The sequence below is a fragment of the Arachis duranensis genome, chromosome 3 (assembly GCF_000817695.3).
Source record: "Arachis duranensis cultivar V14167 chromosome 3, aradu.V14167.gnm2.J7QH, whole genome shotgun sequence".
Classification (NCBI taxonomy): Eukaryota; Viridiplantae; Streptophyta; class Magnoliopsida; order Fabales; family Fabaceae; genus Arachis; species Arachis duranensis.
In genome coordinates this window covers 23,070,721-23,084,754 of record NC_029774.3, presented here as the reverse complement: position 1 = coordinate 23,084,754, position 14,034 = coordinate 23,070,721, and the positions used below count along the sequence as shown (strand labels likewise).

The window sequence follows — 14,034 nt, the reverse complement described above, 5'->3', positions numbered from 1 at the left end:
TAAAGAATCAAGGTTTGACAAAAACTTCCATCAATCCTGATATATTTGAGCTTCTTCAAAAACTAAAAATATCTCCTGCCAATCCCATCGAAGCATGGTTCTCGCAAGATGGTCTAGATATTGCACTTAACTAAATTTTAAGCTCTAATATCTCCACCCAGAATTCTTCTAATCATGTCAAACCACTTGTGTCTTTCATCGATCGTACCAAAATGTTTTCTTCATGTCAAGATAAACTTGAATTCCATAAAAAAGGAATAAAAGAAATCAAAGATCAAAACATCAAAGTTGAAGTCTCCTTAGCTGACAAGATAAGAAAGGTATCAACTTACGAAGCCCACTTGACTACGACTTCTGTTGAATTGGATCAACTAATTAGGAGAGAAGACAAACTCAAAAAAGAACTTGCTGAAATCAGACACAACAAAGCTCTTTTTCAAAATCCTCTTGAAAAGCTCCGAAGTAGAAAAATATTGCTCGACAAAGAAGTCCTTTCTTTATCAAAAGAACAGAGCGATCTGGATAATCAAACTTCCTAACATCATGCTACAAAAAATGAGCAACTTCAAGAGCTTCAATTACTTGCACAAGATTGCACAAAGATAAAAGAGCAACTGGACCAACTCTTGCAACTCTATGAAAATTGAAGGCTTGAAATGCCAGATTTTTTGTAACTAAACAGTTTCTTTTGAATTCATAATACTTTGAATTTGCCTTTAGACATTTAGCTTCAATCTTAATTACTATCTTCAAAACATGAATACTATTTCAAGTATTTTCCATTTATCGATTTGATTCCAATTCCAGTATTAATATGCTTAATTCGATATGTATTTCCTGAATACAAGTTGATTACTTGAAAATGCCCCTCCTAATTAGGGAATCAATTTTCATAAACTCTCGATTTCTTATCAATTGGAAAAATAACTTTTAAAACTAATTCACTGATGCTAAAAACTTTTTCTTTTACTCGTCGATTATAGATACAAGCTATATTCTCTTTTTGACGAATAAGATTATCGAGTGCTAAAATGTGCTTATTATCTAAGTTATTTAATTCATCAAACATTGCATTTCAGTAATCTTCAACTAGCAATTCATCTTGTCTCATCACTCTTCTAGTATTAAGATTGATTTCTAAAGGTAAAATTGCATTATGGTCATAAACTAATTTATAAGGAGATGTATTTATTAAACCTTTTAGTGAATTTCGATAAGCCATAACACTTGACTTAAAGTTTCATGCCAAGTATGAGGTCATTGACCAATTTGTTTCTTAATCAAATTAATTAAAATTTATTTGCAGTCTCAACTTGACCATTTGCTTGTGCATAATATGGAGTCAAAGTTACCATAGTTATACTCCTCAATACTGCAAAATTTTTAATACGTTGGCTAGTAAACATAGTACTTTGATCAGTACTTAAAGTTTGAGGAATTTTAAATCGATGGATTATATGTTCCTCTATGAAATCGATAATTTCATTTTGGCCAACATCTATTAAAGGAATAGCCTTTACCCATTTTGTAAAATAATCAATTACCACTAAGATAAACTTGTGATTTTTAGGCGATGGAGGATGAATCGTTCCAATTAAATCCAAAGCCCAACTTTTAAATAGCCAAGGTTTTATAATCGAATGTAACTCGGAAGCAGAAATTTGTTGTATTACACCATGCTTCTGACATCCTTGACATGCTTTAGCATACTCAATGCAATCTTTGATTATTGACGGCCAATACACTCGATGAGTGGGATGATGATGATTGGAGAAAACTAATTGCAGAATATTCAAAGGATCCTAATATTCAAGTTGATCGAAAGATCAAATTAAAATCAATAAATTTTGTGGTAATAGGTGATGAATTATATAAAAAAGACATTGAAGGAAGTCTCATGAGGTATTTGAGTCAGTCTGAAAAAATAGTTTCTCTTGGCAAAGTTCACGAGAATATATATGGTGCTTCTCAAGCTGGTGAGAGAATAAAACGGGTTATGCTCATTATTTCCAACAGGAAGATTGTTAACTGTCACATTTTCTCCAGACCCAACTTCTAAATTCTGAATACTACCCTCCATATGCGACGTCAACTCTGTAGAAGTTTATGCAGATTTTTAGTAAATCGTGGTTGGTTCGATACTGGGAGTGAAACCTACTCCTCTTTTGTGAGTACCAGTTTTCAAACGTACATCAAAGATTTCGTTTTTGGACCAAAAAAATAAAGAAAAACTTGAAAAGTAAAAGGAATTTAAACAACTTGAAATAAAAAAATATAGGAAGTAAAGTAAATGACCTTTAAAATTAAAGAAAAGCAATAAAATGTCTTCAACCGAGTCGAAAGACTTTAAATTCAAATACAATACAGAAATGTTAAAAGAAGAAAAGGTTTGCCAAAGAAATTAAATTGTAGAAAAGGTAAATTGCAAGAAACATAAAAGAAATGTAAAGATATGGAAGGAATTCTACAGAAAAGAAAACTCTTTGCAGACTCAGAAAGTCTCTAAGGATGTGAATGTGCGAGAGTGTTTTCTGAAACCAAATTTCAACCTCTGTTTCTTCCAAATTTTATCTATTTATAGGTTTTTTCAACCAATCAAATTTCATCACGTGCTTCATATGCGAAAAATCTGCGCGTAACAATTCCTACCACTTAAATGATGGATAATCGTCTTCGACTGTCTTGATTATTAACCTTATCATTACTTCAATTGCTTAATCCTGTTTCGACAAGCTTCATCGATTAAACTTATTTCCCTGATCGATGACCTTTCTTTGATAAACTCCAAACCCACTCAACAAAACTCAAATAAGTAACGCCTTCGATTTTGACTAACTAAATTAATCACTTTATCTTTTCGACTAACTCAAGTATACCACATTTTTTGAAGTAGAATCTCTTTCCTTCGATCTATACATTTTATCGATCTACCAAAATATTCAACCAACACATACTTGATAGATAAAAAATATTTTTTTGTATGAAATATCTAAATATAAAATTTTTTTATAACATCTTTTAAGAAAAAATAACTCGAAAAACATATTTTCTTAAAAGTTCACCCAAACAAATCTTTATATAGACAAAAATTTTCTGATGACTTAGTTGTTAAATATATATATATATAGGGGATGAAGTTGCTTTCTAATTATAGGATGTAAAATTCATATTGAATTAATTTGCTTGAATTTCAAAAGTTTGAATTGTCATACGATACGTTTTTAGCCAATTTTATTGACTTGTCAAATTTTGAGAAACTTCTTCAAGATTTTGTAACTTTCAGTAGTGACTGTCTTTCATCAATTTGTACAAATAATTTTGTAATTTATTAAGATTTTACCAATTTCTAAAAATATTAATTCAACGTAAATTCTTCAACTTAATTATAGGATTAATAAGGTTAGTTTAATCGCCAAAGTCACTAAAATAAAAGAGAATCACATTGCAATCGTCAATTATGCATGGGAAAACACAAGTGGAGAGAATCTATAATTGATAGGTGGTTGAACAAGATTAGACAGTATTTTAATTTTAAAAGGCTTTCCACTCTTGGCAAATGTATTAGCAAAATATCACACAGCACCTCTCGTTGAGAATAACAGTCTAGTTAAAATTTTACAAAATGAGTTTTATGTATAAATTTACACGTGAATCTTACATAGATAAACTTTACCTACCACTCGTGTGTTAAATTTTTTTCAGTTAATATAAGAATTTTAATGTGTAAATGATGACAAAATAAAACTATGCAAAACAGTATACCAAAATTTGGAAATGTGTACTTGACCAATGAAAAAGTCATATCAAATGAATGAAAGAAAGAAAGTTTGAGTTAATATTCAATTTAGCCCCTAAAATTTGAGGTTGAAATTAAATTGACACTTAAAGTTATAATAGATTTAGTTCTTCTAGAGTTGTTCATTTATTTTTAAAAAAAATAACGCAATCTGAATCTTGATAATATAAATGATTCTAATCATTTTAAATAAATAAATAATAAATAAATACATTAAAAAAATTAAAAGAAGATTTTTTAATAGGATTTTTTGGAGATCGTAGACAACTGCAACATCTTCCAAGATCGCATGATTTCTTCTCTTTATTTCATCTTCTTTTTCTTTCTATTTTGTTTTATCTTTTTTTTTCTTCAATAAAAAAGAGAAATTTTATTTTAGATTCTATTTTTTACAATATTTAATTCTCTTTTTATGTTTTATTATCATGTTCTTCCATGATATTGTTGCTATCTTCGTTAACTTCTTTTTTTATTTGTCTTTTGTAACTCACATTTAAAATTTTGTCCCGAAAAAATTAATGGTGACCACTAATAATTTTTCATCTTTTTAAATCCTTAATATTTTTTTGAGAAGTCTGGTAAAAAAAAAAATAAATTAATTTAAAATGGATCAAAAAATGTTTTTTTTTATTTTAATATAAAACAATACTCATGTAAATATACTCAATCTCTTTTAGAAAAATGTACTCAATTTTTTTATTTATACTTGAAATAAGAATGTAACTGAAAATAAATTAAAGGGTGTTTAGAGTAACTAATGATGTGATGTTGTTTTAATAGATCTCTAATAAATTTATATTGATATAAATTAAATTAATTTATTTATATTTTTATGTGATTTTATGTGTTTATAATGCTTGTTTCATGTCTAATATTGTAGTTTAAGTTTAAATGTTTGACTTGTTAATCCTAATTTAAGTAGCCTATAATTATTATTATCATTGTATTGATGTAGAATAATAAATATAATAAGGTTAAACAAAATATATTATGATCAGATTTTATTGTTGTACGCATTTAATTTTGCAGAAATTCAACTCTGTGTGCAATCTTTGTAAAGTGGTGCGTTTTTTTTTTAACGTTTTGATTCTCTTTTAACGCATTTATTTACTATTTATTTATTTAAGATGATCACAATCATTTATATTATCAAGGGTTCAGATTGCATTACTTTTTTCTTTAAAGTAAATGAACAATTTTAGAGGAATCAAATCTAATTACATTTGACTCAATTTGACCCCAAAATTTACAATAGTAACTCATGTTAGCCCCTAAGCTAATTTCTGTAAATGGCGTGTTGATTTTGCACGTTAATTTACTCGGATTTGAACTCCTTATCTAGATTCTATATCTAAGACTTAGGGTCCCTTTGGAAAGTTTAAAAAGTAACCTTTTGAGTTTTTGACTTATGAAAAGCAGTAGTATTAATGTCTAGTGCAATTTTCAAAACCAAATTGCAGCTTTCTAAGAAGCTATTTAGGAGTTTACAGAGAAATTAAAAAAAATGACTTCTCTCATAATACTATTACTTTTCATTACATTTCTATAAAATAAACACTTTTAGAGCTAAAAATCCAAACACAAAATAACTTATTTATAAGCTACTTTTAGTATAGCCATTTATGGTTTAAGTTATTTTATCAAAAACAGTTTAATTAAGTTGTTTATCCAAACTGGGCCTTACTAGACATCCTGTGGCTCTGGGAGCAACAATCAAGCAACTAGAACTCTAATAAATTTCGATCATATGGAATCTAGGTAAGAAATCCAAATCACAAGAAGTTAATATAACAAATCAATATTTCATTAATGGAAATTAGCCCAAAGATTAATATGAGTTACAATTATAAATTTCAGAGTCCAATTTGAATCCATTAAAATTTTAAAAGTAAAATTGAATCAAATTTTAAATTTCATGGGTCAAATTGAGTAATAACTCAAGAGTTCATACAGAGGAGAGCTTCAACGTAGTATTTAATTTACAACTCAAATGGAAAAACGTTCCATTTTTAGATTATACAGTGTGAAGGAAATTTCCGCAATTTAAATTTGATCCTTTACAAAGAATGTAGTTTTTAGAGGAAGCTGCGTTTATGATGAGAAATATAAGAGTACGAGGCCTAACAAGTGTTGACATGCAATGCCTTATACCTGATTGGAAATTGAATTATGGTACTTGAACTCCTTTTTGTCGTCCATTTTGTCGATAAATTTTACCTCATTGAATAAAATGTTGGACAAACTAGCTTGAATCTCACATTTTATACATAAAAACTTTTGTCCTAATGTTGACACGATCTCAATGTCAATGAAAAATCAAGATATGGGAAGACATTTATTACAAAATGTTTATATGCACCAATCAGCTCTACATAAGGAAGCGTGAAGATAACTTGTATCTGATTTGTTTCACAGAATGACACGCAATTATTACACAAATTACATATAAATAAAACTAAAGAATTCGCCTGTAATTGTATGAAGAGTAAGAATGTGTTGTGCTAAAAAAATTGCTTTATATCCTTGTCTTTCTTCAGTGTTTGGAAGCTCCATATTTTCGAACTTTTCAAGATCAACTACACAATTTTCAAGAGCAACGGCTCTAATGAATTCAAGTAATACTTCATCAAGATCTATCGGCATTTGGCAAATTAGCAACAATCAATCGGATTTTGGTTTTTTGTCTGGACTGGCACCGGATTGAGTGTTCCTGAAGTGCAGAATTCCCGAAAGACCTCGTCCTCTAGCAAGATGTTCTAGCTCTTCAAGCTTGTGTCCAAGTTGTTCAACTTCTCTAGCCAACTCTTCATTCTTTGTTTTTATTGCCTGAAAGTAACAAAACCAGAGCACAACCTTTGAGATTAAAATGCTTCTGGCACCTACAACTGCATCTACCAAACTGGGTGAAGATGCATCCAGATTAATTCACAACATCGGTCATTGACCTCTCCTAAGTGTCAGTGTAATTATACTCACCCTTTTTACTCGTCAAATCTGAATCTTCTGAAGATTTTACTTTAGAATGTAAAAAAGTAAGGGATTTTACCACTGGGTTACTAAAATTAAAAATGGAAATCATTTTCATTTTATGGATCCATGGGTAAAACCCTTAACTTCTTCCTCTGAAGTGAAACCCTTACTTTAGACAATCACCAGGGAGATAAAAAAAAATTAAAAAGAAGAGGAGGGATTGAATGTAATTACATTGAATCTCATAGCCCAGTGTAATTTACCCAAAAATAAATGGATTGCAAGAAACCAGCTTTTTATTGCTTCTTTGAATGGATAAATTACAACTGAGAGGAAAGTTTAAAAGACAACCTCTATCTCCTGTCTACGTAATTCTTCCTTTCTGGCTTCTGATCTAGAGCTTCTTTGCACCTCGAAGATTACAGCAGCTCCAGCAACCTAAATAGAAGAGAATTAAAATGCATGATGTGCAATAACTCTACATGGAAAACCATTAAACTAGGCAGAAAACATGGGGTGCAAAGAAACAGAGAGAAGACCAAGCAATTCTAAAAATTATAGGAAGCACTTCTTCCCATTAATAAGAAGAAACTGTTTATAATAATAAAATCGTAGAATCGGATTAAGCACCCAATCAAGTTCAGATATGTCATCAAAACAGAGAGACATGCTAAGCATAATGTAACCCCCAAGCAGATAACTCCAGGTTCATAAACAATAAAGCCTACACATCATTTCTTGAATCCCCACAACTTTGGTTGACATAAAACTTCCTTTCAACCTGAACTTGTACAAAAGTCTTATGCTGTGCTTTACATTTTTTTCTCTTCCTTTTTCCTAGACGGGAGGACCAGAGATGCTCCTTATATATAAGAACAGAAACAAACAATAGAAAAACTGTCAATAAAGTGTAGATTTCCAATCTCTTCACTTATTGGAGAGAGAAAATCCCTTGAAAAAGATCATTAGCCTTGGTGTAGATGCACCCATCTAACCCTATCTCATAAAACTCGCTTGTCAAAAATCTAAGTGTGGAAATCATGGTCCAACCAGATAGCACATTGTCACACAGGTTCAGCCTCCTTCCATCTCCCAAAACAACTAATCTAGTCAACAAGAACTAATCTAAGGCTGCAAGGTACACCCAACACTTGCCAAAAGATACCAAAGAAAGCATCCTATAGAGGTTAGCCACAAGACAATGTAAAAACAAATATGTTACTAACTCCAAGTTTACCCCACACATAACACATACATCACAGGAAATAGCCTTATATGTCCCTCAAACTTGTAAATGTCATTGATATTACTTTCTATTAAGGACGTTGGTCCAAATAAAATATTTGAGTTTAAAGGGAGCTTTGGACTTTCCAGATATGGCCATATGTGTTTATCTAGGTGAAAAGATTTAGATTTGAGGAATAAGTTTGGAACTAAAAGTAAGACTTGCAACTAAACATATCAAAGGAATAAGAGACTGCAACCTTTTATCAGGTTAAAGGACAAAAGAACATTATCAAAGAGATGTAGAAGAATCACTACTTCAGAGAATTCTACCAATTAGGTTACAAAAAGTGTCCCAAAAGTGGAATCCCACAGAACATAAAATCATGGATAGAAGAGTTATATAAGGAAGAGACATATTCCCAGTTATTGATAATGCTTAAATCTTCTTAAACCACATATATAGACAAGAGGACACTTTGAATCTAGATCCTTTTTAATAGTTTAGTCTATAATTTTTCATGATCTCTATTCACTTCTAACCACGTGTCCAAACGAATTAATAATTATTTGACCATCCTTTCCACAACTAATGCTACCCAAATTTCTTTGCTAATCCTATTTTATGTGTCCACTCATTAAAACATTCTCATCTCAGAATTATTAAGCTTCCTCTCAGTACTGGTTCAGTCAACTAACCCCTCCCGGTTTTACACTTTTACTACTCTGTGTCCATGCGCAAAAGAACTTATCATGTTCCCTCTGCAACAAGTGTTCAGATAAATGTTTACAAATAAACCATCCATACTTTGACAGGAACCTGGCTATAAATGGTCTATAATATAGCTAATGCCTCACAGTAGCCCTCTTTCTAGTCCCTACAAAATCAATCAAAGCTAACGATCACAAAAAGGTGAATGTCAATTCTAAGAAAAGAAAAGAAAGAAAATAATAAGAGATTAATGAGTGGTGACTTTTCAGCAGAGAGTCAAACAAGACTTGAGAGGAGATAATTGTGTCTTTTAAACAAACATCATAACCGAAAAATTCAGCTAGCATAGGGTTGACTTTTGTATCTGACAAAAAGAAGAAGACGGAAAACCCTCAAATCCTCAATCCCTCAACCCTCATTGATACATAGATAACATTCCTGGATCATGCAATGATTCTAAAAGGAACTGAACATGAACTACAATAATCACAACCATAAATCAAAACTTGCACCAAATAGCACAAAATCAACAGAGTAAAAAACACAAACAGGTAGTGGGCATTTCAATGAACAAAGAAAAAGTAAAGATCAAATTACAGAGAAGACGAAGATCTCGCCAAGAAGATCGGCTGCGGCTTGCACGGCTTTCTCCTCATCGAGTGGCCGGATCGCAACATCAGTTGAATGACCATAAATGCGCCTCTGCACTGTTGTCGTAAACCTATGATTCACCTGAAATAATACACAGAAAACAGAAAACACAATCATCAATAGTATATCATACTAATAATGCGTTCTAACGCCGAATTCACTGGAACACGGCCACATCAAAGTGAGTGATGCGAAAATGGGGAAAGGAAGAGAACGATGATGACCTGGGCAATGTTGATGATGAGGTTACGGAACCGAGGGTGGTAGCTAGCTTCTTTCTTGAGCCTGGTGGCAATGGGTTTGCACGCTGTTTTCAAAAGAAGAGTTCCGAGCTTCACCACTGGCAGCACCACCATGGCTCTCTCTCTCTCACTCACTCACTTCGATTCTTTCCTTTTTCGGAATACACTGAATTCAAAACTAACCCCAAAGTAATAGTAGCAATTATAATTAATGAAAATAACATTAATTAATTTCAACAATAGAAGCTGGGAATATGAAAAGTGAGTTATGGTAATTGGAAGATTGAAGCAATTGTGTGGGTAATGAGGGAAGCATCTTCGTATCTTTTCTTGCACAACAAGAACATGGAATGGACAACGGTGCGTTTCGCAAAAGACTCTTCTTTTTTTTTGCGACTTTTTTCCTTCTTTTTATTTTATTATTTTGTAGTTACAGAATTTATTTTTCATATGGAACCGTCATTTTTTTATTAATATTGGGGATGATGGTGTTTTGCTGGTTTATAGGTGCAAGTTTAAAGAAGGCGTGGTGATAGAGCACGTTAGCAGCATGACAATTTTCCGGCAAGACTTAGGGAGCGTGGTGATGTGGCGAGCTCATATTAGGGTTGGCAATACATACTCTATCTATGGATACCTAATTCAGTCTAACTCGTTCGAGTAGGGTAGACTATCCATTCCGCTGTAGGTAGGGTAGAGATCGATCCGGGTATGTCTCTGAGCAGGGTAGGTTATGGATTTATGGCGTATCCTACCCTATCATATCCGCACCCCATATATAACAGATGTTTTATAAAAATTAAGTATATATTGAAGGAGGTGAGAGTTAAACTCACAATTTCACTCATGTAATGACTTGCAATAATTGAGTAACTACTAAACTAATTAGTTAATTTAATAATTTAGAGCATTAGTTTTTTATTTTTTATTTTTTACAATTAATCTCTACATACAAGCTTTTCACTATACAAGTCTTACAAGTTCTCAATATCCCTTATCTCTAAAATGCGCTTCTTATGGCACGTATGTTTCACACGCCTCCTTAACAGATTTTTCAATCAATCAACGCTTGAATATATAACTTTCTTTTTTAAAAGGATTTTGTTTCCTTCTGCATTTTCTTGCCTTCTCTCTTCGATCTCTTTCGTGCGTTTCTCTCTGTCTTTTCCTTCGCCGTTTACGTAAGTTTCTCTCTCTGTTCTCTTTCTTCGATTTTTTCGTTTTCTATTGTTTCTGAAATTAAGCTTTGAAATCGTTTTGAAGATAATGGATGATTCAACTTCAGATTGTCAGTTGAACTAGAGAAAAGTGAATTTTGAATTTGAATCCAATAAAGTTTATGAGGTGTAGTTTAATTCCAGTTAATAATTGAATCTAAATTTGAATCCAGTTAGTAGTTGATGATTGTGTAGCTGAATAATACGTGGACTTTGCCTATGAAATTTGTTATTCATTGTTCCTTATTTGAATTGAATCTAATGTACTAGTTCTGATGAATTTTCTGCATTTTATATCAGACCTTCGGGTGTAAATAAGGAATATTTGGGTGTATTTTAGGAAATTTTAGGTGTATTTACAGTTTATGATTTTTCATCTCACTGGGGTGAATTGTCTTATTCTTTTAGTTGAATTGTTTTAGTTTATGTTTAATGATGATTCATGAATCTGATTTTTGTTATTTTTATGATGATTTTATAGTTCTATTTGCATTCTATAATTTATGCTTGTTTTAATATGGTGTATTTTGGGTGTATTTTGTAGCCTCTCTATGGTATTGATGAGCAGTTTGTTCTCCACATACAAGCGTTTTTCTCATATAAGTCTTTACAAGTCTTCTCCTCCTTTTATTATTTTGAATCCAATCAAGTGGCTAAGGTGTGGTTCAATTCAGAAGAAAAAAAAATGTGGCATTAGAGGAAACATTTTTCTGTACAAAAAATGCTATTTGTACACTAAAATCAGCTACTAAAATCAGCCACCAATGTATTTGTGTATAAATATATGTGTGGTTTAATTTATTTTCAATGTATATTTGTATTTCAGTATGTATTTTATACTGGTAGCTGACTTTGGTGGCTGATTTTAATGTACACGTAGCATAACTCATTTCTGTATTTGCAGCAAATTTGGGTGTAAAATGAAAATATTTGGGTTTAACACGAAGATATTTGGGTGTATTTTAAGGAATTTTGGGTGTATTTTATTCTGATAAGTTCTGCATAATTTAGAATTTTTTCTCTTCCTCCTCCTCATCTTCTGCTGCTTCTTTTTTTTTCAACATCATCACCATCTTCTTCTTTTTTTATTCATCTTTTCCTTTTTGTTTTACCTTCTCAAGTTTCTTCTTGTTTTACTCTCTTAACAAGAATAAAAATAAAAAATCAAACAAAGAAGAAGAAGAAACACATAATGCTCCAAAATTACTTGAAAAATGATAAACTTACATTCATTTAACTAAAAGAAAGAAAGAAATAAGAAAAAGAAGAAGAAAAAAATGCAGTATCAGAGAAAATATTTTTCTGTACAAAAATGCCATTTGTACACTAAAATCAGCCACCAATGTATTTGTGTATAAATATAAGTGTGGTTTAATTTATTTTTAATGTATATTTGTATTCCAGTATGTATTTTATACTGGTGGCTGACTTTGGTGGCTGATTTTAGTGTATACGTATCATAACTCATTTCTGTATTTGCAGCAAATTTGGGTGTAAAACGAAGATATTTGGGTATAACACGAAGATATTTAGGTGTATTTTAAGGAATTTTGGGTGTATTTTTATTCTGATAGGTTCTGCATAATTCAAAACTCTTCTTCTTCCTCTTTCTCATCTTCTGCTGGATCTTTTTTTATCATTATCACCATCTTCTTCTTCTTTTTTTTTCTTATTTATCTTTTTCTTTTTGTTTTACCTTCTCAAGTTTCTTCTTATTTTACTCTCTTAACAAGAATAAAAACAAAAAAATCAAACAAAGAAAAAGAAGAAACACATAATGCTGCAAAGTTACTTGGAAGAGGATGAACTTATATTCATTTAATTAAAAGAAAGAAAGAAATAAGAAAAAAAAAAGAAAAAAATGCAACTTTAGAGGAAATATTTTTCTATACAAAAATGCTATTTGTACACTAAAATCAGCCACTAAAATCATCCACCAATGTATTTGTGTATAAATGCATGTGTAGTTTAATTTATTTTTCAATGTATATTTGTATTCCAGTATGTATTTTATATGGCTGCCTTTGTTGGTTGATTTTAGTGTACACAAGCATAACTCATTTCTGTATTTGTAGTAAATTTGGGTGTAAAACGAAGATATTTGGGTATAACATGAAGATATTTGGGTGTAAAACAAAGATATTTGGGTGTATTGTTATTTTGATAAGTTCTGCATAATTCAGAACTCTTCCTCTTCCTCCTCCTCATCTTCTGCTGTTTCTTCTTCTTCATCTTCTTATTTTATATTCTCATAATTCTTTTTGGGAGGAAAAAATTAAACAAAGAAGAAAAAAAATACATAATGTTGCAAAATACAAAGAAGAAGGAGGAGAAACACGATAATGAAGATGAAACACGCAAAGAAAAAGGAGGAGAAACACAAAGAAGAAGGAGAAGAAGAAGGAAGAAGAGGAGGAGAAATGCGAAGAAAAAATGACAGTTGTAGTTTTCATTGAGGAAGAAGAAGAGTCGTCCATAATGGTGAAGGAGCGCTTTGGAAACGTGATGCGCGTGTTAACACGCTTTTGTGGGTGAGGGTAGCTTTTGTGGGTTTGGCACAACTTGTAAGACTTGTAAGTCAAAAAGACTTGTATGTGTAGCATAACTGGAATAATATGTATGAAATTTGGAATGATTGAATTTTATATTTGCTTTGAAAAAAATTGATATTTCTGCGGGTAGGATAGGGTTTAGAACTTTAGGGTGCAGGTAACGTTAGAGTTGAAAGATTCTCAACCCGCAGGTAAGATATGATAGAGTTTTAATGAAATTTTCAACCCGCGGATAGGGCTACCCTACCCTACCCATTGCCAGTCCTACCTCAGACGCGTGGTAATGCCCTGCAAAGACACGGTGGGTATGTTGCCTCCGAATCCAGCAAGTGTTGCAAGGTTTCTGCGTGTTTTCGATGTGCCTACAGCCAAGGTAGAGAAAATCGAGATTTTACATAAAGTCGAAAAAGTAAATTAAGAATGTAAAACGTAAAATCTTAACAAGATTTAAATCGTAAAATCATCAGATTTGGTACAAATTTTGTAAAATCGATAGACTCATTTAAAATCGTAATATCAGAAGATTTTAAGAGTTAAATCGAGATTCTAGCTACTATGCCTGCAGCAACACAGGGTGGGCGCTTCGAATCACACATTGCCACATTAACAACACGCCCTCCACGTGCTGCGTCAGCACGTCCCCCACGTGTTGATGCTGCACATCTGACAC

At 31.7% G+C, this 14,034-nt stretch overlaps 1 protein-coding gene across 1 annotated transcript; it reads right to left on the bottom strand.

The window, feature by feature from the left end:
- Positions 1 to 6,110: 6,110 nt before the first annotated feature.
- LOC107478077 (OPA3-like protein) lies at positions 6,111 to 10,007 on the bottom strand. Its single transcript, XM_016098195.3, has 4 exons — positions 9,578 to 10,007; positions 9,300 to 9,434; positions 7,118 to 7,204; positions 6,111 to 6,622 (listed from the first exon to the last, which is right to left on the bottom strand). The coding sequence occupies exons 1-4, from the start codon at positions 9,707 to 9,709 to the stop codon at positions 6,458 to 6,460; spliced, it is 519 nt and encodes a 172-aa protein (XP_015953681.1). The 5' UTR covers positions 9,710 to 10,007; the 3' UTR covers positions 6,111 to 6,457.
- Between the last annotated feature and the right edge of the window lie 4,027 nt (positions 10,008 to 14,034).

Excerpts from the sequence above, each read along its gene's own strand:
- LOC107478077 (XM_016098195.3), bottom strand. The coding sequence starts at position 9,709 with ATGGTGGTGCTGCCAGTGGTGAAGCTCGGAACTCTTCTTTTGAAAACA. Across the intron at positions 9,435-9,577 it reads TCATCATCAACATTGCCCAG|GTGAATCATAGGTTTACGAC; the intron begins GTCATCATCGTT and ends GTATTATTTCAG. Across the intron at positions 6,623-7,117 it reads TACGTAGACAGGAGATAGAG|GCAATAAAAACAAAGAATGA; the intron begins GTTGTCTTTTAA and ends TGTTACTTTCAG.